Here is a 22631-nt window from a genome sequence, read left to right as displayed (position 1 = left end):
CTTCTCGCCCATCTGAAGAGACGGCATACTACGGGATGGGCATGGCATGCTACGAAACAGACCACACGATTTTAATGTAGCTGTTGTTTCATTGCTACGAAAAAAGATCAGTGGATTTTTTTTTATATTTTTTATGTTATTAACGAATTTTCTACCCCCAACGAGTCTTCTGTTTTTCGTTTCAGCTCAGCCGCCCACCATTACAACCAGCGCCCCCGAGGACCCCACTGAGGAAGTGGAAGAGGAAGAACCTCTCATAGATCAGCTGCTAGCTTCCTACAGGACTCAGAGTCCAGTGTCCCGGGATCAGTACAACTTCATCGGGCGTCATAAGAATATTGACGAGTTGCTGGGCAACGAGGTGCCTCCTCCTGCTGCCCCTGTTACACCACAGTCATCGGATGATGGTAGGATTCCCTCTTTGAAAAGGTTTGATAGAGGGACCTGTAACTGCCAAGGTCTTATCGTCCCGAAATCGAAGAGAGAATGAAGACAGGATAGGAGAAAGTCAGCCGTTCCGAGAACGAACATTATACCATCAGGATAAAATCCTCCCCGGGCGGGAATCGAACCCGCGGCCTAGCACTTACAAGGCAGACGCGCTACCAATCGAGCTAACTAGACTGGAAAATCATATCTATGTTATGTTTAGGCTGCTGTGGTAAAGGGACTTTTCAGTCTCATTTGAGCAAGATAAACAAAATATATTCTATTCTATTCTGTCTTTTGCAGAAGGTGATTGTTATGCGGGCAACAAAGTAAACCTAGACGATGTGAAAATTCACGATAGTACTCCACAGACTTCTACTATTCATCACAACAACATCCATAAGGTAAGAATTTTTTTTATCTTTGGGACTTTTAAATCATACATATCTTTGACTCTTCAAACGCCTTTGACTTGGTCCAGTTGGTAGTCTGTGCTTTTTGAGACTTTGAAAATTCTATGCTTAATACTTCTCACCTTTAGTAATACTTCTCGCCTTTAAAACACACCATCTATTAATGTTTTTGTGACTATATCTTCGATCTCTTGTAACTCAAAATTCCTTTTAAATCTCACATCCCCTGAGTTCAGACTGTTATAGCCGAAATCATCCGTTTTGTCCAAAGATATCTTACATCTTTATTATGCTCAACACTTCCCAGCTTCGAAACTACATTATCTATTATTTAATGCTCCAAAACCATCTATCTTTAAGCTCTCAAAAATCACCCATCTTTAAGATCTTCCATCCCTTCTAACTCTTCAAAACCTCACATCCCCCGAGTTCAAACTATTATAGTTGGAATCATCCGCTTTGTCCGAAGAGATGGACTCTTCCAGTTTGTCCAGTGGCGGACAGTTGCGGTGTTGTATGTCACTGTAGTGGGAGGAGGAGGGGGAGGGGCAGGCGGATGTTCATCTGTCTGCATCTCTGTACTCCGCATACTACAATATTTTTTACTTTTAGTCACTTCAGTCTCAATAGTTTTCTCTAGATCAGCACGTCTTTGTCTTAGAAACACAGAGTTAGAGGGTGGCGAGGGAGATGTTGCACGCGTCACCATCTTGATTTTCTTCTCAGGAAATTTATTCTCTGTCTTTGCCAGATCGAATGTCACTCTCTCAATGACACTCTTCGGATTGGCAAATTGAGATTTCTGAAGGAAACGGGATACTTTTGGTTTGTCTGCTGGAGGCTCTGGAGATTTCACCCGGGACTCAGCAGTATCGCTTGAATATTTGTCTCGTATAGAAGCAACACCACTGCCATAAGTTTTCCTGGTGGGGGGTTGCGGTTCCTCTTTGGCTTTGGGCGACAATGTGAAGTTTGTATTGCTTGAAGCTCTGGTGGGGATGAACTTATTGTCTCCGCCATACTGAAAATAACAATGATTGACAAGAGAAAATTAGAATGCGAACGATTTTTCCCGTGCCCATTTTGAATTTCCATCTACCTACATATTTCATGTGCTTAATCTGCCAAGCGTGCAGTGCAGTACATGATTAAGTACCTACGTACGTAGGATATCAAACAAAATACTTATGATTAATTACGTGTGATGTTCACACCAGATTTTTTTTTCCTCTATCTATGGAAGTGAGCGGCAAATTTGATCAGCAGATTCGAATTTCTAGCTCAATTTTTACCGCTATAAATATGTCCATTTGTCCATCTCCAAACAGTATAACGTGGTTAAAAACATGTGACTAACGTGTGCTTATAATGGACTGAAGGACTTTCTAGGTCCTTCATGCATTGTGAGCTTCAAGAAGTGTCAGCTTACGCATGGCACATTCCCGTCATGCTTTTAAATACATGCTGTGATATAAGTTAAGATCCAAGCTCCAAATATGATAATTTGCAGGACAGGTACCTACCTATTGTTATTTATTTACTTTTTAAGATTTCTTTTTACTTTTTTATGTATCAAATAAATATTACCTTTTACCTTCTTAGATAAAATTCATTTTATTTTTGTCAATAAGAAATTTATTTACAAAATCTGAAAAATATCTGATGATCTCAGACTTGGTTGAGATCCCAACATGTCTGCTTTGCATAAATATGCATTTGCTACTCTTACCAGTCATTCCTAATTTGGTCTTAATGCAATATTTATGCAGCCAAATTAATTCATACTCAGTCCTTAACCAATTTCATTTCCAAAGAATCCAAAGATGTTTTCTTCAGATTGATCGGGGTAATTAAAGTCAGAGCTTTACACTCTACATGGCAAAAGTCTACTAGATAAATTTTGTACCCATTTCGGACACATTTTATCTTTAGAGTTATCATTATTCGATACACAATTCAGAAATGGGGACGAACTCGTCACGATTTCTGATGTTTTGGCAGTGGTTTATCTGTGCCCCATATTGTCCCACAGCGAAACCTAATTACTCAGACTCATCTGAATGATGAGTTTTGAAAAATCATGTCTCTCTAAGAAAAGACGAAAATGTACAATGAATAAAAATATAGATTCAATAGATTGTTGTATAAGTGTTTAATCATAGGTGTAAAATAATGAGTCTGATTAAGACTCACCTCACCGTGTTCAACATTACTCATCGTCTTGAAATAAAATTTAGCAAACAAAATATTAGCATTTTGGAACATGACATGCAGTTTGTTTTAGAAAATAATTTATGCTCCCGGTTTTGCCAATTTATCGGAAAATAAATCTATCAGTGGTCGAATGAGTTTTTTTTTCGTGCGAATGACGACCAAAAATTGAACCAGTAGAGGGATTGATCATCAACATTAAGTTGCTTCCTTTTTGATGTGTCCACAGGTGACACTGGCAGAAAGCTTCACACAGGCAGAAGTAGAAATGATATGATTGTAACGGATCTTCGCCTGTACACCAGAAAACACATTGATATCATTATTGAACTTCTCCTCACCATGATAAAACATCTCACCAAAAATTGAACCAGTAGAGGGATTGATCATCAACATTAAGTTGCTTCCTTTTTGATGTGTCCACAGGTGACACTGGCAGAAAGCTCCACACAGGCAGAAGTAGAAATGATATGATTGTGACGGATCTTCGCCTGTACACCAGAAAACACATTGATATCATTATTGAACTTCTCCTCACCATGATAAAACATCTTACTGACTTGAGTGACAAACATGCCAAGACCATTATGCCTGGCTTTACCCACTTCCAGATTGCTCAACCTATTTCTCTGGGCCACTACTTGCTGGCATATGCCAGTATGTTCCAACGTGACATCAACCGGTTAATAGATTGTAGGAAACGTGTTAACATTAGTCCCTTGGGGAGTGCAGCACTAGCTGGAACCACACATCATATCAACAGATACTTGACGGCCAAACTTTTAGATTTCGAGAAACCTTCGGAAAATTCTTTGGATTCTATTTCCGATCGGGATTTTGTCATTGAATTCATCTCGACATGCTGTCTCATCGTTATGCATCTGTCCAGAATTAGTGAGGAGTTCATCATTTTCATGAATCCCCAGTTCAATTTCCTGACATTGCCGGAATCATTCCTGACTGGATCTTCCATCATGCCACAGAAGAAGAATCCTGATGTGTTGGAATTGATTCGAGGAAAAACAGGAAGGATTTACGCCAACGTGCAGCACTAGCTGGAACCACACATCATATCAACAGATACTTGACGGCCAAACTTTTAGATTTCGAGAAACCTTCGGAAAATTCTTTAGATTCTATTTCCGATCGGGATTTTGTCATTGAATTCATCTCGACATGTTGTCTCATCGTTATGCATCTGTCCAGGATTAGTGAGGAGTTCATCATCTTCATGAATCCTCAGTTCAATTTCCTGACATTGCCAGAATCATTCCTGACTGGATCTTCCATTATGCCTCAGAAGAAGAATCCTGACGTGTTGGAATTGATTCGAGGAAAAACAGGAAGGATTTACGCCAATCTGATCAATATTCTCACCACAATGAAATGTCAGACACTAGCTTACAACAAGGATCTACAAGAAGATAAGCTCCCATTGTTTGATACTGTAGACAATATCATCATGTGTTTGGTAGCTTCTGGAAAGCTTATCGAGAAAGCTACCTTCAATGAGCAAGAGATGTACGAAACAGCTATCAAAGGTTTCAGCATTAGTACAGACGTTGCTGATTATTTGGTGAAGAAAGGCGTGCCATTTCGAACGAGTCACGAAATCGTGGGCAGTATCATCAAATATTGCAACGAAAAACACAAAACCTTTAAAGATTTAAGTTTGGCTGAGCTGAAAACGTTTCACAGTTATATTTCAGACGACATTATTGATATCCTGTGTATTGAGAATTCCATCAAATTCAAAAACCACATTGGCGGCACTTCTCCAGAGCAAGTGAAGATAACTGTGCAAGGATTCAGATTTTATATCCAAAAGATTACCAACAAATTGGAGTTTAAGTTCAGTGATTAGAATGAATTGGAGCACGACACTACCAGGTAACTGAGAAAGAGTAATCTATTTCAATCCGCTTAGGTATCCAATATTGAAACAGATACTACAAATCTACTATCTACATTCAATCGACAGTGAAATCTATGAATGGTCGAAGTTTATCGATTGCCAAACTTTTCTCCCAACGAGGTCATCTTGTCCATCGACCCTAGTGCGAATGGATACATCTAATTTGCTCGTTTATTATGATAATATTCTGTAAGATTATTATGAGAGTAAACGATATCTTCCACCGAACGTCTGTGATAAGATAAAAAAATATATATTTTTGGCAAGATATCCGATAAAGTCTGCCAACTAACGGCACTTTTCATTTCGGATTTGCTCGTTTATTATGATAATATTCTGTAAGATTATTATGAGAGTAAACGATATCTTCCACCGAACGTCTGTGATAAGATAAAAAATATATATTTTTGGCAAGATATCCGATAAAGTCTGCCAACTAACGGCACTTTTCATTTCGATTTTGTTCTTTCTTTTCTTGTCGTCTTCTTCATTGCGTACAAAGTTTATCGACATTGACAGGTTATTGTTTTTTACACAGCAGACGACAACTGAAAGCAATAATGTCTTATTGTTCTGTTGCAAGCATCTATTTTTTACATTCACATCATGTTATTTCTTCGTTGAGCACTGTATCTTCAGAATCATTCTAAGTACGATTACTTCAGCCACGCGCAACTGTACAAAAACAGTTCATCTTGGATCAGAAATAAGAATATTTACCCTGTACCCACCTCTAGATTCAGAGGAAATCAAGAACTTCAGTTTGGGGTGTCCAGGCGATTGATAAATCCGACACTCATGTACGTCCGCTCCACAAGCAGTCTACATCTCTACAGTCCAGTGTCTTCCCAAGTCTGCTCTTTTCTTGTCGTCTTCTTCATTGCGTACAAAGTTTATCGACATTGACAGGTTATTGTTTTTTACACAGCAGACGACAACTGAAAGCACTAATGTCTTATTGTTCTATTGCAAGCATCTATTTTTTACATTTACATCATGTTATTTCTCCGTTGAGCATCACATATTGAGCACTGTATCTTCAGAATCATTCTAAGTACGATTACTTCAGCCACGCGCAACTGTACAAAACAGTTCATCTTGGATCAGAAATAAGAGTATTTACCCTGTACCCACCTCTAGATTCAGAGGAAATCAAGAACTTCAGTTCGGGGTGTCCGGGCGATTGATAAATCCGACACTCATGTACGTCCACTCCACAAGCTGTCTACATCTCTACAGTCCAGTGTCTTCCCAAGTCTGCTTTTCTAAGAGTTATGTTCTCTGCGTCTTCGTTAATACTGCGAGAGAAAAGGGACTTTTCAGTCCTATGCTGGCAGGGTATATTCTACCTCAGCATCCACACAGGCCTGGTCTACTCACGTTCTTACGGACCACGTGACTTCTACGTCACATTTGACATTAGCGAAAATTCGTAACCTGTGCCAATTGCGAATCTGCGGCGTTTACATTAAGATTAGCGACGTTGTTTGATATCAATTTATTCTATTATTGTTTACATCCTAACTGCAGCGGTTCTCAAATTTTTTTTTCTGCTGCTGCCTCGGCTGTGTAGCACCAAATGATAGCTTTAAATTTAATGGAGCACTCGGGGGAGCGTGCAGTGTATATGTACAATTCTACAGTCATAAATAAAGAAGTGTACGTAGTCCCAATCAGTCTGAAATGTTCATAGGGGTACGGTCCGTAGGTACAGATTATTGTCATTGAAAAAGCACTTTTTTTAATTTACCAAGTGGGAATTAAATAATTTTGCCTGAAATTTTCTTGCGGATCACCTGTGCCCTATACATATCGCCAAAGTATGGAAAAGTAGGTAGGTATTTGCAATTCCATATATTTTGATTAAATTCGTCCAAATTCAAAATTCTATTTTTCCATTGGCTATTACACCTGTATACCTGTAAGATACTTTTTCATTCTTTGGTGATATAGGGCACTGGAAGTTGGAAGTCTCCCGCGGAGCACAGTTTGAGAAACACTCGCCTACTGGATGATGGCAGCTGAGATGACTAATAATTATAGTCTTAAAGCTTCAGGAACTAAAAAGAGCAAATTAAGTATGTACTTAGAAATTGGCTAAAACTTTGCAGTGTTGCGTGTTGGATCAGACACTAACAGAGATGGACTGGTTCTTCCAGTAAACTTTCAACAGAATGTCTTACTGGAAGAACATGCTTAGTTACTTAATTGCTTTCTTTCCTGCAAACCTACAGTTATGACCAAGTAAGTACTTATTGTAATTTATTTATTTTTGATAAAAGTAAGTACCTAAGTACTTCACATTTATTCTAAAGAAAAAATAGAAAGTAAAAAACCCCCTATCCTGTCTTCCTTCTCTCTTCGATTTCGGGACGATAAGACCATAGCAGTTACAGTTCCCTCTGTCAAACCTCTTAAAAAAATCATTGCTGCGAATTGAAAACGACTTGGCCAAGAAACAATCATCTTGAAAAATCTAGGACTCAACTCCTGGGCCCACAAGGGAAGCCCCTGGCTCCTGCTCGAAAGGGTGTCAACACTGTCAACAAATTGATAGATTCTGACGTGACTTTGTGAAGATTCATCTTGAAAAGAAGAATACAAATAGCTTTTAACATTTCCAACTGTGAAGAGTAAAAGCTATTTGTGTTCTACTGTCAACAAAGTCATCATCATTAATCCTTTGAATTACGACTGATATCAGAATTATGGCCCCTGGCAAACGTACCTATATCAAAATGTTATGTCCGCCTACAAGTGCAATAAAATACAGACCTCCTTTTGGAATTGGAAAATAAAATCTAGACTTTAAGCAACACATGGAAAACTCTGCCGTCACTCACATGGTGGGTATTTACGAGATGGAAGCTATTCTGGGAGCAGATTTTTCCGGTGTATTAAAATAATGAAAATTAATTGTGAGGGGGAGTGGGACATGGCCTTCAAATTCTGGCAACATTGTAGGGGAAAATTTAAAAATTCTGGGGTATCTGGGATTTTGGGCACCCGATTCCAATTTTTATAAGGAGACCTATGTACAATGTACATAGATGAGTACCATACCTATTTATAAGAAGACCTAAATAGATGAGTAGGTACCTACCATACCTCCCTCGGTGCTACAAATACTATGAAAATTTGTACATCGAGAAGATGCACTTCAGCGGTTGTATAATTTTATCACGCTAATTACAGAGTGGTCTTTGTCTCATTATTTTTAATTTAATTATGCCATTATCTTCACATTTTGAGTTTATGCTATTTACCCCTCCTTGATTTTACATCTGTTGGTTATTTTACATGTCCCTATGATCACTTTTCCTTTGATTTTACATAATTTAGTGATTGCGTGTATGATCTTAGGATTCTCAAAATTGGCTCTTTTACACAACCGCATTCTTCACTTTGATTTTACAAGTATTAATTATTGGATTTGGATAAATTTACCGTTCCGAAACAGCACGTTTGGTCTAACGTGACATCTGAGCTCACTGCAGTGAGATAGGCCAACTTACATGTGATTTACACTAGACTACTGTAAATAGTTACATAACTGGTGCAACTACGCGTTTAGAAGAAAATTCCATGAACCTGAGCTGTTTCGTCCTCAGTCGACACGAACTTCAGCTATTCAGCTGAAGTTTTAGACGAGGAGGATTCAGCTCTATGTTTAGTGTGCGTATGAGAGAATTGGTATAGCAAATAAAGTAAAAAGTAGAGATGTGTAAGGCTGGCCACTTGGAGAAAAGCGTGTGGCAAAAATTACATAAACCGGAAACTTTTTCTGCCACATACGTGCAGTTTAATCTGTGTGAGTGAATAGCCTAAAGGGACTACTCAAGGTACATTGTCCATAAGGGAAACTGACCACTGACTAGATACTTGGAAATACAACTTCAGTCAATGAATTCTAAAACATGTCCATAAGTCACTCTTCAACTCCTTTATTCAGTGGTTTTGTCCTTTCCTTCCATATTGTTGTTGTTCTTTAGCTCTAGCCATGTTAAATTGGCTCGTCCTGAACCGCAGTCAACCATCGTGAGGACTTGTACTTGGTCTTTAAAAGCAGAGAGAACCCTTTGAGGAACTGCCAGCTTGCTAGGCTGGTTAGGGTTAGCTGTTCTCCTCCCTGTTTATAGTCTCACAGCCAGACGCTAGTCTTCTGTTTAACGTCCCCTAGCCAGACAGTCCTTCCCTGTTGCCTCCCTATCTCACTGCAATGAGATCAGATGTCACGTTACTCTAAAATACTCTAAAATCTCTAAATAGTCTAAACTATCTTTCCTTGTCATTTGGAAATCTAGGTAGGCAACTTGAAAATTTTCAAAATAGGGAAATATTCACATTTTCAGAATTACGGAAACATTTATATTTTCAGAAATAGGGAAACATTCATATTTTCAGAATTACACGCATGTGACGCATCTCAAACGTGTCGAATTTTGAGCTGAGAAATAAAACTGGGGCATTGGGGCACGCATCTTTCCTCTTTTTCATTCAAAAATGTATTTGTATATTCCTGAATTACAAATAAAACAACAAATCATACAACACACATGTTCTGAGTGTGAATTGCGGCGTGCAATCCAAAATACATCAAGAGTCATCAAACAACCGTGCGGTGCCTTGGATTTTAGATCGTTTAGGAGAACACATTGGAAATTGAGATGAGTCAGTGATTTCATTGACTGCATCATGAATACAGAAAGGAGTGGAAAGCTTGCTTGACATTTGCCGATCGGATAATTAATCTAACCCTGATAAAAAAGGATTGTCAAAAAAAAAAAAAAAAAAGATTTTTCTTATGAATGCCAAGCAATATTTAAGCTATGCAATGTGCCCAGTATTTGATATGTTCAATGAAGAAATTCAATTTTGTGAACGCCTGTAAATTCCAAGAATTATTATTCAATGTGCCTCACCGCAAGATCTTTTTGAAAACTCATTTTTTGTACGAGCCCAAGTAGGTACCTATTTATCATCGATTATTGAACTATAGAGGTATAATAATGTATCATATGCTTGGGTAGATTGATAGATTTACTTACCTATTTATTCGTTTTAAAGAATTCATTGAACAACTAGAAGAGGACAAGGTATAACGGGACTACCAATAACTCATGTTGCACAGGAATGGAGCTGAATGGAGAAGTAGAACCAACTTGCTGATTGAAACCAACAAATGTCAGATTGTAACCTGAAAGAGGAGGGCGGAATTCACAAATCAGCATAATGGTAATAACGCTAAGCACATTGCATACTTTACCTAATACCGGGCGGTCATACAATTCTCAAACTGTTACAAGCACGACGATCTTTTTCTTACCACTTACGATTACGACCGATCGTAAGAAAAATAGCGTGTATAAAGTTCGCCTCGGGCGGGAATCGAACCTGTGACCTAGCGCTTACAATGCAGCCGCGCTACCTTGTAATCTAATTAGGCTGGCAGATTCTGTTATGATAATATATGAAGGTGTGTCCACACATTGTCGACGGCCCGTCGATCGAGGGCTGGTAGACTTTGTGTGGACACACCTTGACGACTCTGAACATTAATTTTCTTATATTATTATGTCGACATATAGTTCATACCATTAATATTAATCATTCGGATGATGAGACACTTTCCCAGAAATTTTCGGTGATCTGGGACAGCCCCATTCTTAATCAAAAACCTTTTCGGCCTTACAAGGAGAAAAAGTTTTCTCTACTTTTCCGAAAATACCTGTGGGTGGATCAAAAATCATTTTATCGAACCCAAGAAACACAGATAGATGTCCCAAATTTCAAATCCCCACAAACACACAAGTAGGTAAATGTCCCAAATTTCCCCGCAACATGGCAGCGTGTGATCGTCTCTCGAGATGAAAAAAGAATCGAGAGAGAAAAACAGCAGAAAAAAATAAGTCGAATTTTTTAAAAGAAGTTTTTTTTTAACAACATTTTCTAACAGGCGGGGCCAGAGGACAACGTCATCCGAAGCCCACAAGTCTAAATATAGACGCTTGGAAATTGGAACTCTTGACAGCATTCCCCTGCCGCTAGAATTACTCGAAAATCTAGGAAAAATAAATTATGTTCGCCCCGCTGTGAGGCCAGGCTCCGGGTTAGTGGGAGGTTATAGTGACGCACCCGACCTCTGGGGCAATAGGGACCGTATAATACAAGCAGCCACGATGAAACCCAAATAATAATAATAATAATAATAATAGTGCTTAAAATATAATTAACAAAGAGTTAACCTGCCTCGGTGGTGTAGTGATTTACATAGATTTCATCACAACATAATACTTGTTGTTCGAATACAGGAATTGCAAACATTTTAGTGCATTTCGTTACTTGCCCTTCCTTTCCTATGGTTTCAAATTCAAAATTTGCAAAAGAGTAGGATAGAATAGAATAGAAATAGAATGCTTATACTTTGTTCGTCCTGCTACGATAGGAGCAAATGTCCAATTCTTGAAAGACATGGTGTTGCAGTAGAGATGTGTAAAGAATGAGTGAGTTGCAAAAAGAACTACTCTTTTCAGTGAACTACTCAGTCAATGAGTCAGATCTCAAATCTCTATAATTTTAGGGATTTGAAAAGTAAGTTTACATGTTTTAGAATCTGACTTATTGACCGAGTACCTGAGTAGTCAATTGATTTTTATAACTCATTCACTCACTTACACAAGTCTAGTTTTCCTCATATGCAGCTACTCCGTTTGTAGCTGTTAAGTTTATAACAACACCAGACCTTTCATGAAGAATGGCTCCTAGCCCCCAGGTGGCTGCGCAAAGAAACTTACAAAGTTGGCAGTGCTGTTTCTAAACGACGACATCTCTTCATTGCTCTAACATCCAGCTTGATTCGGTTTCGGGGCACCTTGTAGCTGTGCTGGATTGACGAAACATGAACTGAGGAAACGCCCGTTGATACCCGGACTAGCTGGGGATGATTTTAACACAATGATAAACGTCAAAGAATTGCTGATTTGGAGATTTAGGGCTATTTAAAAACATTCCACTGAACTTTCGTTAAAACTAGGGGTAATATTTTACGAAAAGTTAGGACAGAATGTTCAGTTAGGACGGAAAAAGAGGTATCACAAAATAGTTCAGTTACACCTGAACAGACAGAAGTCGGTATTTACAAGAAATAATTCGAATATGAAGTACCATTACGTGTGTATATAATAGCTGACACAAAACATACACAATTTAAACACGAACGTTTATCCTCACAGATAACAAAAAGTGTGCAAATAACAGATACGAAAAGTCACCTATAGCAAAAAGGTAGGTAAACAATAATGAAAATATCTACTTTTGTTGAACCGCGTAAAAAAATGCACAATTGCGTAAAAATTAACTTCAAGTAGGTAATTAAAAAAAAAACTAACTTTTAAACAATTAAAAAACTATTTTTCAGAATGTTCAGTTAGGACGGAAAAAGAGGTATCACAAAATAGTTCAGTTACACCTGAACAGACAGAAGTCGGTATTTACAAGAAATAATGCGAATATGAAGTACCATTACGTGTGTATATAATAGCTGACACAAAACATACACAATTTAAACACGAACGTTTTAAACACGAACGTTTATCCTCACAGATACCAAAAAGTGTGCAAATAACAGATACGAAAAGTTACATAGCGAAAAGGTAGGTAAACAATAATGAAAATATCTTCTTTTGTTGAACCGCGTAAAAAATACACAATTGCGTAAAAATTAACTTCAAATAGGTAATTAAACTAACTTTTAAACAATTAAAAAACTATTTTTCGAATTTCACGAATAAGGTCACCACAAACATGATAAATTTGGACACACTCTCGCGGTACTGTAAGAAACACACTGGCGCGGCATGCTATGGGCTACGGACATGCTACGGTAGCCAAGCACTTGTTAAACTGACGAGTTGTGAAGGGGACAAGTGGAGATGCTATTTTCCCCCTAAGGGTCATACGGTTCAGTGGCGCGGGGTAAGGGGATGGATGGGGAAAATTTTAATTCTGATGGTCTATTTTTCTTGTTTTAAGTGGCAGGGTTTTCCTGAAGGAGCTCTTCCATCTAACCACTCATCTTTTGTTTCACTCTGATGGATGAAAAGTTTGGCGAGGTTTTCTTTCAAGATAGGGAAAGAAAACCTCAGGAAGGGAATTTTTGAAAAGTTTATCATTAATCCGGCCTAAAGGACCAGATTTAAAATATCCGGCCTGAAGAACCAAAAGTTTCTCTCTTTTCTCACACGCCCAAAAAATACATTTGGGTCATAAAGGGTATCAAAAATGCTACGGTAGCCAAGCACTTGTTAAACTGACGAGTTGTGAAGGGGACAAGTGGAGATGCTATTTTCCCCCTAAGGGTCATACGGTTTAGTGGCGCGGCGTAAGGGGGTGGATGGGGAAAATTTTAATTCTGATAGTCTATTTTTCTTGTTTTAAGTGGCAGGGTTCTCAGTGGCAGGGTTTTTTTTTCTTTTTTCTTCTTATTTTATTTTATTAATATTGTTTGTATTTTAATGTATGTTTGTTTGTATATGTACTTGACTTGTGCTTAACAGCCTTGTGTTGAAAAGCACCAAATAAATAAATCAATTCAATTTCAAAGGAGCTCTTCCATCTAGCCACTCATCTTTTGTTTCACTCTGATGGATGAAAAGTTTGGCGAGGTTTTCTTTCAAGATAGGGAAAGAAAACCTCAGGAAGGGAATTTTTGAAATGTTTATCATTAATCCGGCCTAAAGGACCAGATTTGAAATATCCGGCCTGAAGAACCAAAAGTTTCTATCTTTTCTCACACGCCCAAAAAATACATTTGGGTCATAAAGGATACCACACATGGTGACCCTACGTCAGATTTTACAGTCAATAAACTTCCTTGTAAATACCTCCTATTTAGACGACAGCAGCAGAATCTTTGAAGTATTGACATACAAATTCCAATTACTTGTGGTAATATGTGAATTATCAAACAATGATTACTGAAAGATATACCCATTTTCAACCTTAAAACTGTGACGAGAATGGGGGAAATGTGGGCTACACATGGTGACCCTACGTCAGATTTTACAGTCAATAAACTTCCTTGTAAATACCTCCTATTTATACGACAGCAGCAGAATCTTTGAAGTATCAACATACAAATTCCATTTACCTACTTGTGGGGTAGGTAATATGTGAATTATCAAACGATGATTACTGAAAGATATACCCATTTTCAACCTTAAAACTGTGACGAGAATGGGGGAAATGTCTCTTTTTTATCTACTCTTTAAAATAATCTGAACAATTTCCCTGACTTCAGGAGTCGAACTCAGGACCTTTTTTTTTTTTTTTTTATCCTAAACCCCTTAAAACCACTAAAACGTGTTGCCGTATGTCAAAAACGTATGTTTGCCGTATATACCTATTGAAATTTTTAAGCTCGATTTCCCGAAACTAGGGTTTTTTGACATACGGCGTTTTCGCTTAGCATGGCAGCCTAGGTCTCAGTCTTTTTCCGCCACACACTTCCGACTGTCTGATAGACCCAGGTCTGTCAGACCGCGGTCTGTCTACGTTAGAATGCTAAATGTATTCGATTTGGAGGGTCTACATATCTATGTGAAAAAATGAAAGACCTCCAGTTTATATTTTGTTGACATTAGAGGGTAGAAGTAGGTAGATAATACCAACAAAAATAATAATATTATTAACAAAATTAAGAAGGTGAAAAGATGTTCGTTAGTTGAAGTTTGAGTAGGACCAAAATATCTGGTGAGTAAATTTATTCTGTCAGTTCATGTGAAATGTCATGTTTTATACAGGATGGCCTCGGTCGGAAGACATTATGTCCAGTTTACGGGGTGGTTTATGCTTTGATTTTACCACTACCACCCTCCCCATTTACTGCGAATACCAGAGAGGTACATTGAGAAAAAAATAGGATGCCGAGTGACTCGGTTCCGGAACTCATCGGGAAGCTCAACCCTATAATATAGCATTCCAACAACCTAAATCAGGGGAAGTAACCCAATAATAGAGTTCTTCCAACCTAATTGTGGCATCCTATCAGTAATTTTTTTCTCAGCGAATAAGCATTTCTCGCGGGTCAGAATTTGATTTGGTAAGATACACTGGAACTTGACCTGGCTCACTGCCGTGCCATCTACCCTCTGTTACAGAAGGAGTTCACGTTTCTTAGGACTTTATACTTCGGCCCCTCCTCGCTCTCTCTCTCTCTCTCTCTCTCTCTCTCTCTCTCTCTCTCTCTCTCTCTCAGACATTGCAGTGTGGTCTTTTTGTCTGTCTGCTCACGGTATCATTTTGCTTTATCTTTTCCCATTAGATTTATCTTCTTTACGCTGAACTGTTTGTAAATAGACTGAGTGGGAAAATAAGAGATAATTGAACGTACGAAGTAAGCTCTAAGTTTTTAATTAGGGGACACGGTTGGTCCAGTGGTAACGCGCTTGCTTGCCATGCAGAAGGTCCCGGGTTCAAATCCCACCATCGACAAAAATTTGTACTCAGCTTGCTTGCCATGCAGAAGGTCCCGGGTTCGAATTCCACCATCGACAAAAATTTGTACTCGTTTTTCGATTGCAAATATTTCAACGGGTTACTTTCTGGTGTTCTCGTGTTGAGCCAGCACCTAAATGGGAAGTATTGTGTCTCTTCTCGCTCATCTGATGAGAGGCATACTACGGGATGGGCATGCTACGACACAGACCACAAGCGTCTAATGTAGCAGTTGTTTCATCGCTACGAAATTAAAACGGCGGTGAAACACTCATCTTTAAAAAAAAATAATAATAAATAAAATATTTTTCAATACACATAGAATATTTGTTTAATAAATTCAAGTCGCGGGCTTGTAGGGTTCTGTAGCTCAATGGACCAATAGTATTTGAGTATTTCGTACATAGGTACATCCTTTATAGGTACCTTACACAATCATTAGTAATGTCATTATTTCCAAGTAATGATGATGAAAAATCTGAAAATCCGGAATTCCATCATTAGTAATGACATGACTAATGATTGTGTAAGGTACCTATCACATGCAGTTTTTCTCTACACTTGCACACTTTAGGTTATTCTTTGGGTGCCCCCCCCCCCCCCCCGACACTGTCTCTTTTCCGAATAAGCGGTGTGAGTGCTACTGCTACAGTTTACTGAGTTGCTCTCTCCTTAGATTGTTTGTCCAAAAAAAAAAAAAAAAAAAGATTTTTCTATAAGAATGCCAAGCAATAATTTAAGCTATGCAATGTGCCCAGTATTTGATATGTTCAATGAAGAAATTCAATTTTGTGAACGCCTGTAAATTCCAAGAATTATTATTCAATGTGCCTCACGCAAGATCTTTTTTGAAACTCATTTTTTGTACGAGCCAAGTAGGTACCTATTTATCATCGATTATATGAACTATAGAGAGGTATAAATAATGTATCATATGCTTGCTGGTAGATTGATAGATTTACTTACCTATTTATTCGTTTTTAAAGAATTCATTGACAACTAGAACCGTATAACGGGACTACCAATAACTCATGTTGCACAGAGGAATGGAGCTGAATGGAGAAGTAGAACCAACTTGCTGATTGAACCAACAAATGTCAGATTGTAACCCTGAAAGAGGAGGGCGGAATTCACAAATCAGCCATAATGGTAATAACGCTAAGCACATTGCATACTTTAACCTAATACCGGGCGGTCATACAATTCCTCAAACTGTTACAAGCACGACGATCTTTTTCTGTACCACTTACGATTACGACGATCGTAAGAAAAAATATGCGGTGTATAAGTTCGCCTCGGCGCGGGAATCGAACCTGTGACCTAGCCGGCTTACAATGCACCAGACGCGCGCTACCTTGTATCCTAATTAGGCTGGCAGATTCTGTTATGATAATATATGAAGGTGTGTCCACACATTGTCGACGGCCCGTCGATCGAGGGGCTGGTAGACTTTGTGTGGACACACTTGGACGGACTCCTGAACATTTAATTTTCTTATATTATTATGTCGACATATAGGTTCATACCATTAATATTAATCATTCCGGATGATGAGACACTTTCCCAGAAATTTTCGGTGATCTGGGACAGCCCCATCTTAATCAAAAACCTTTCGGCCTTACCAAGGAGAAAAAAGTTTTCTCCTACTTTCCCCGAAAATACCTGTGGCGTGGATCAAACATCATTTTATGAACTCCCAAGCCAACACAGATAGATGTCCCAAATTTCATAATCCCATGAAACACACAGTCATAGGTAAATGAGTCCAATGTCCCCGCCAACATGACAGCGTGTGATCGTCTCTCGAGATGAACAGAAGGAATTAGAGAGAGAAAAACCAGCAGAAAGTGAGTTCGAAAAGAAGAAGTAGAATTTTTTAAAGACAGCGTTTTTTTCGAAAATGATTTTCTAAACAGGCGGTGAAGACAGAGTAGACAACCGTGATCCGAAGCCGCACGTCTAAATATAGACCGCTTGGAAGTTGGAATCTTGACGCATTCCCCTGCCGCTAGAATTAACTCGAAATCTAGGAAGAAATAAATTATGGTTGCGCCCGCTGTGAGGGCCAGCTCCGGTTTAGTGGGAGGTTATAGTGGACGCACCCGACCTCTGGGCAATAGGGACCGTATAATACAAGCAGCCACGATGAAACCCAAATAATCATAATTAATAATAATATAATAGTGCTTAAAATATAATTAAACAAAGAGTTAACCTACCTCGGTGGTGTAGTGGTCAAGGCGCTCGCCTGGTAAACAGGAGGGCGTGGGTTCAATCCCAGCCGAGGTATGGAATTTTATCCTCAATATAATTTGAGAATTTGACCACAATAATAGTAGTAGCCTACTGCTGGAGTAAAGGGACTTTTTAGTCCTATGCGAGCAGTATAAATAAGCACTGTTATTATTATTATTATTATTATAAGCTATGTCCACACACAGTCGACGCCGTCGATCGATGTCGACCGAAACCGTACACTGCCTGGACAACATCGATTCACCTGGACAACAGTCGACCATGTATGAACACAGCTAAAATGTTTCCGTTCGAGTACTTTTGTCTATCGCCCATCGGACCAGATACTAGATAGCTTTTAGGAGCGTCAACCCATTCAAAATGCATCCTCAATAAATCTGTTGCTCGGGGCCATCCATTCAATTTCACACGACGAACACGATATTAAAGCACACCTACACAGAAACACAACAGGACCGAGTTTGTAAAATTTTCAAAAAAGACGGATTTAACCTCGTGACACGTCTCAAATAACAAAGCAAAATAAGAGTCTCATCGTGAACAGTGAGAAACAGAGTAGCAACACCAGGGATGTGATGTAGGTGTGGGCATATGGGGTATGGCCAGTCAATCACGTCAATGGTAATGGGACCTAATGAGTCGTATGGTCTAAAGTCTAAAGGAACCCAATGGTATGAAAAAAAGGTCAATGGGACACAATGAGTTTACTTTCACGCTCAAACCGCCTGACGGTCTGAGCTTGAAAGGCGGAAAAATTTGGAGACCTAGTTCTGTCAGACTGTTCGAGATACCTACTGCCGTGCTAACAAGAAAGAAGAGCGGGGAGGTTTTTTAGCGGGTTGAGCGGCCAGGAATGGTGCCACAGAAGGGCGAAACACCATACCCTGAGCCGTGACTCCAGCATACCCTCCACACCATGCTAGAGAAGTCATGAAGATTTTTCCTCCTCATATAAAAAAAAAAAAAAAAAAAAAAAAAAAAAAATCGATTTTTGGTTTTTGGTGCCAAATGGTTCCTATGATCCTAAATTTTGATCCTATGTTTTTTTTTATTTTTTTTTTATCCTAAACTCCTTAAAAACCACTAAAACGTGTTGCCGTATGTCAAAAGCGTACATATGTTCGCCGTATATGTAGATTGAAATTTTCAAGCTCGATTTCCCGAAAGTAGGGTTTTTTGACATACGGCGTTTTCGCTTAGCACGGCAGCCTAGGTATCAAGCTTCTTCCGCCACACACTTCCGACTGTCTGATGAGACCCAGGTCTGTGAGACCGCGGTCTGTCGGACGGTCTACGTTAGAATGCTAAATGTATTCGATTTGGAGGAGGGTCTACATATCTATGTGAGAAAATGAAAGACCTCCAGTTTATATTTTGTTGACATTAGAGGGTAGAAGTAGGTAGATAATACCAACAAAAATAATAATATTATTAAAATTAAGAAGGTGAAAAGATGTTCGTTAGTTGAAGTTTGAGTAGGACCAAAATATCTGGTGAGTAAATTTATTCTGTCAGTTCATGTGAAATGTCATGTTTTATACAGGATGGCCTCGGTCGGAAGACATTATGTCCAGTTTACGGGGTGGTTTATGCTTTGATTTTACCACTACCACCCTCCCCATTTACTGCGAATACCAGAGAGGTACATTGAGAAAAAAATAGGATGCCGAGTGACTCGGTTCCGGAACTCATCGGGAAGCTCAACCCTATAATATAGCATTCCAACAACCTAAATCAGGGGAAGTAACCCAATAATAGAGTTCTCCCAACCTAATTGTGGCATCCTATCTGTAATTTTTTTCTCAGCAAATAAGCATTTCTCGCGGGTCAGAATTTGATTTGGTAAGATACACTGGAACTTGAGCTGGCTCACTGCCGTGCCATCTGCCCTCTGTTACAGAAGGAGTTCACGTTTCTTAGGACTTTATACTTCGGGCCAAGTCTTTTGCAGAGAGATTGGTTCTAGGAAATCCTGGATGTAGAACGAAAATGCCCATGGGCCGAGGATCAAGAAATGTACTCCTCGTCCGTAATTCGCGGCTAAGCTTTAAAAGCAGATCAAATGAACAGAAGCCCTAACGCTGCTCAATATTTGCTTCCATACAATCAGGCCAACGCGTCTTCAGACTCTACACAATGTAAGAAAACTGCACGTATAGGTGTGCTCGTAGGGAGTTTGGCTTAGGTAGAAAATATTGATATGGAATCAGGCAAAAGTGGACGATAAGAAAAATGTATATCTATACTACGAAAGAACGATACACGGGATTTATTTTTAACTTTTTTCTTCATATTTATATTAAACTGGTGGCGTAGCGTGAGAAGTGGGAAAGTTGTTGTTGCTGTTCTTGTAAAGGCGGAAAAGTAAAGGTGCGTATACGCCAAAGTCGATTGACATCGACTGGAACATCTGAAATCCATATGAAATAGGAAAGGTCAAAGGATATCATGATGGAAGACTCAGTAACTTTGTGAAGTTCCATAACAATAGATGTAAAAGAAATAACTTATACTCTTCTTTTACATCTAAGGTCAAAGGATTTTGGTGGAATGAAACAAAAGTTTATGGTGTCTCAAGCGATGTCGATCGACCATTTTGAAGATCTTGCTTGAAGCAAGCTATTACAATCTCGTATTCATTTCCTCTAAGTAACTGGTGACTGGACTAAAGAACTCACAAAAATGAGTCAGACACCACATATGCTCCACTTGGAATAGACTGTAGCCGCTGATTTTAAGCAACAACCGATCCATCGGAAGATTTTCACAAAGGATAGGGCACTCGATATCATCCATATGCACATTGCACATCGGTCATCCCTTTCCAAAAACCATCATCCAGTAGACGCTAGCAGCTTCATTTTAAGCAAAAACCACCCCATCGGAAGATTTTCGCAAGGTATTGGGCACTCAACATCATCTATAATTCAATATCTTCAAGGTATCAGTCATTCATATCCAATCAGTATCATCCAGTGGACTTTAGCAGCTTAATTAAGAAAAAACCGACCCCATTGGATATTTCCGCAAGGTCTCATCCATTCAATATCATATCCATATCCACAAGATTGAAAAATAGTTGAACTCTCCTCCACTGGTTTCGACACATATGTAGGTACAGATTTTACATCTCGCGTCCACTCAGATTTGAGAGTTTTTGAAATTTTGTAGAGCACACTGATGCCAGCTGCGGGCATTCTTCCAATATCTTTCAGCATTTCACAGTTCAATTATCAGAAGAAAAAAAATGTGAAAACACACTATGCATTCTTCTGAGCCTACTTTTGATCGAAAATTGGAAAAGCATGTTTGTAGATATTTTCTTTTGATAAAACAGATCGAACCGATACATTACTGCAGGATTTCCATCGCGAATGGGAGAGATACGAGAGAGTACCTATGTACATTCATTTCTTTTCAACGTTCAAAAGCTCTTTTATCTTTTTTGTTCTTTTTACTTTCCTTACCCTAAAGAAGGAAAAGAAATGTAATCGGCTAAATTTTTGATCGGCTAAAATTTTTGATGGCCAATTTTCAGTGCCAAAACATGTTTTGAGGTCCCTAAATTCCTAGATGGCGAGCAACAAGTCTAGAACAGATAGAAATTAAACATGATTCGTTGAAAATCTTCAACAGACTGAATGATGACCATCAAAAATACGAATTCGCAATGGTGGACACATTACACAACAAATAACCATTTTTGATTTATTGTCGGAAACCTTTTGTTTATCAATACGCAATTTTTTCCACTCCTTTCTAAAAGGAGTTATTACTTATATTGATTGATCTTTGTAGTTATTTTATTAATCCTTTTCCGGGGTCCATTTTTAATAACAAGTATAACAAAGAATTTGTTTCTTCCGACCCTAAAAAATATTTCAGATTTGATAAGAGAATGTTTCGGTAGCAAACATTATCAATGGGGAGTTAGGTTCTCTTTTTATTATGTTAAGGCGGTCTCTTCTTGATCCCTTGTGGGCCATGTCCACTTTCGTTTAGGAATAATTTTTTTTTTTTGGTTCCCTTTAAAGTTCCGGTTACACTGCCTTTACTTAGGTTCCCTTTAAAACTAACAGAAATTCTGGTAAATTTGACACATCCACTATTATTAATTTAGCTCTAAAATACTTACTAATCCGTGTCCCAGAAAACTTCATCCATAGGTTAGGATTAAGATCAGTCTCTCCTCAGCAACTTGTATTCGCACTGCTGCTGGGGTGGCTGTTCGGAGGTCTTTTGGGGGTTAGCTGCAACATAAAACACAAGTTTAGTTGGCATTTCTTTAATGTTGTAAGGTACTATAGTTCCTTTAGTTATAAGATTTATAATTATGGTAGTTCCACATGTAACATTCACTAATTTCTACAATCTACTTTTTATTCATATTTGTTCAAACTCTTTTTGAAAATTCTGTGTAGTCTATTCCCATTATGATTCGAAGATTTTGAACCATAAAAAATAATAATATCAATATGGGCCTAGTGACATAGTTTTGATAAAAATAAAATAATTTAAAGCAGGGATAGACAAAGGATATTCTATTCCATTCTCTTCTCTTGGATCTGATTTACTACTCCATTCCTTTTTTATCTTGATAAATTTTCTGATTTACTTTCTGTTCTTCTTTTCTTGATCCTTGCTCTTTCTTTCTCTTCCCTTTCTTCTATTTTTAGTTTCTACTTTTTTCTCTCAAGTATCTATAGTACGCTCCTAACTCCATACCTTTTTCTTTATATCTCATTTAGAAAACATAAAACGTGTAAATTTCAATTTTATTGCAAGTTTTACAAAATATTTAGCTCTTATTTATGTAAACAACATTGTTATACCATTTTCTAAGATACATACCCGTGCATAGGTAGGTATAGCATTTAGACTAGACCAAACAGTTCAAGTTAACCCTCTCAAGA

The 22631-nt window shown here is 38.4% G+C and overlaps 1 protein-coding gene and 2 long non-coding RNA genes across 3 annotated transcripts; 2 read left to right on the top strand and 1 right to left on the bottom strand.

Annotated features, from left to right (window-relative positions):
• The first annotated feature begins 191 nt into the window (after positions 1-191).
• Positions 192-769, top strand: LOC113470890. The gene is made up of 2 exons (XR_003393787.1): positions 192-407; positions 733-769. It is a non-coding gene; the product is annotated as an uncharacterized LOC113470890 (long non-coding RNA).
• Positions 770-3448: 2679 nt separating this feature from the next.
• On the top strand, positions 3449-5272 carry LOC103517607 (argininosuccinate lyase-like; the record flags this gene model as incomplete). Its single annotated transcript, XM_026829641.1, has 2 exons — positions 3449-3803; positions 4121-5272. Coding segments are annotated over 2 exons (1152 nt in total), but the record flags the coding sequence as incomplete, so codon positions are not given.
• A 6126-nt stretch (positions 5273-11398) lies between these two features.
• On the bottom strand, positions 11399-12902 carry LOC113470889. The gene is made up of 2 exons (XR_003393785.1): positions 12713-12902; positions 11399-12351 (listed from the first exon to the last, which is right to left on the bottom strand). It is a non-coding gene; the product is annotated as an uncharacterized LOC113470889 (long non-coding RNA).
• Between the last annotated feature and the right edge of the window lie 9729 nt (positions 12903-22631).

The sequence above is a fragment of the Diaphorina citri genome, unplaced genomic scaffold (assembly GCF_000475195.1).
Source record: "Diaphorina citri unplaced genomic scaffold, Diaci psyllid genome assembly version 1.1 scaffold1907, whole genome shotgun sequence".
NCBI classification, from domain to species: domain Eukaryota; kingdom Metazoa; phylum Arthropoda; class Insecta; order Hemiptera; family Psyllidae; genus Diaphorina; species Diaphorina citri.
This window is presented reverse-complemented; position numbering and strand designations above follow the sequence as displayed.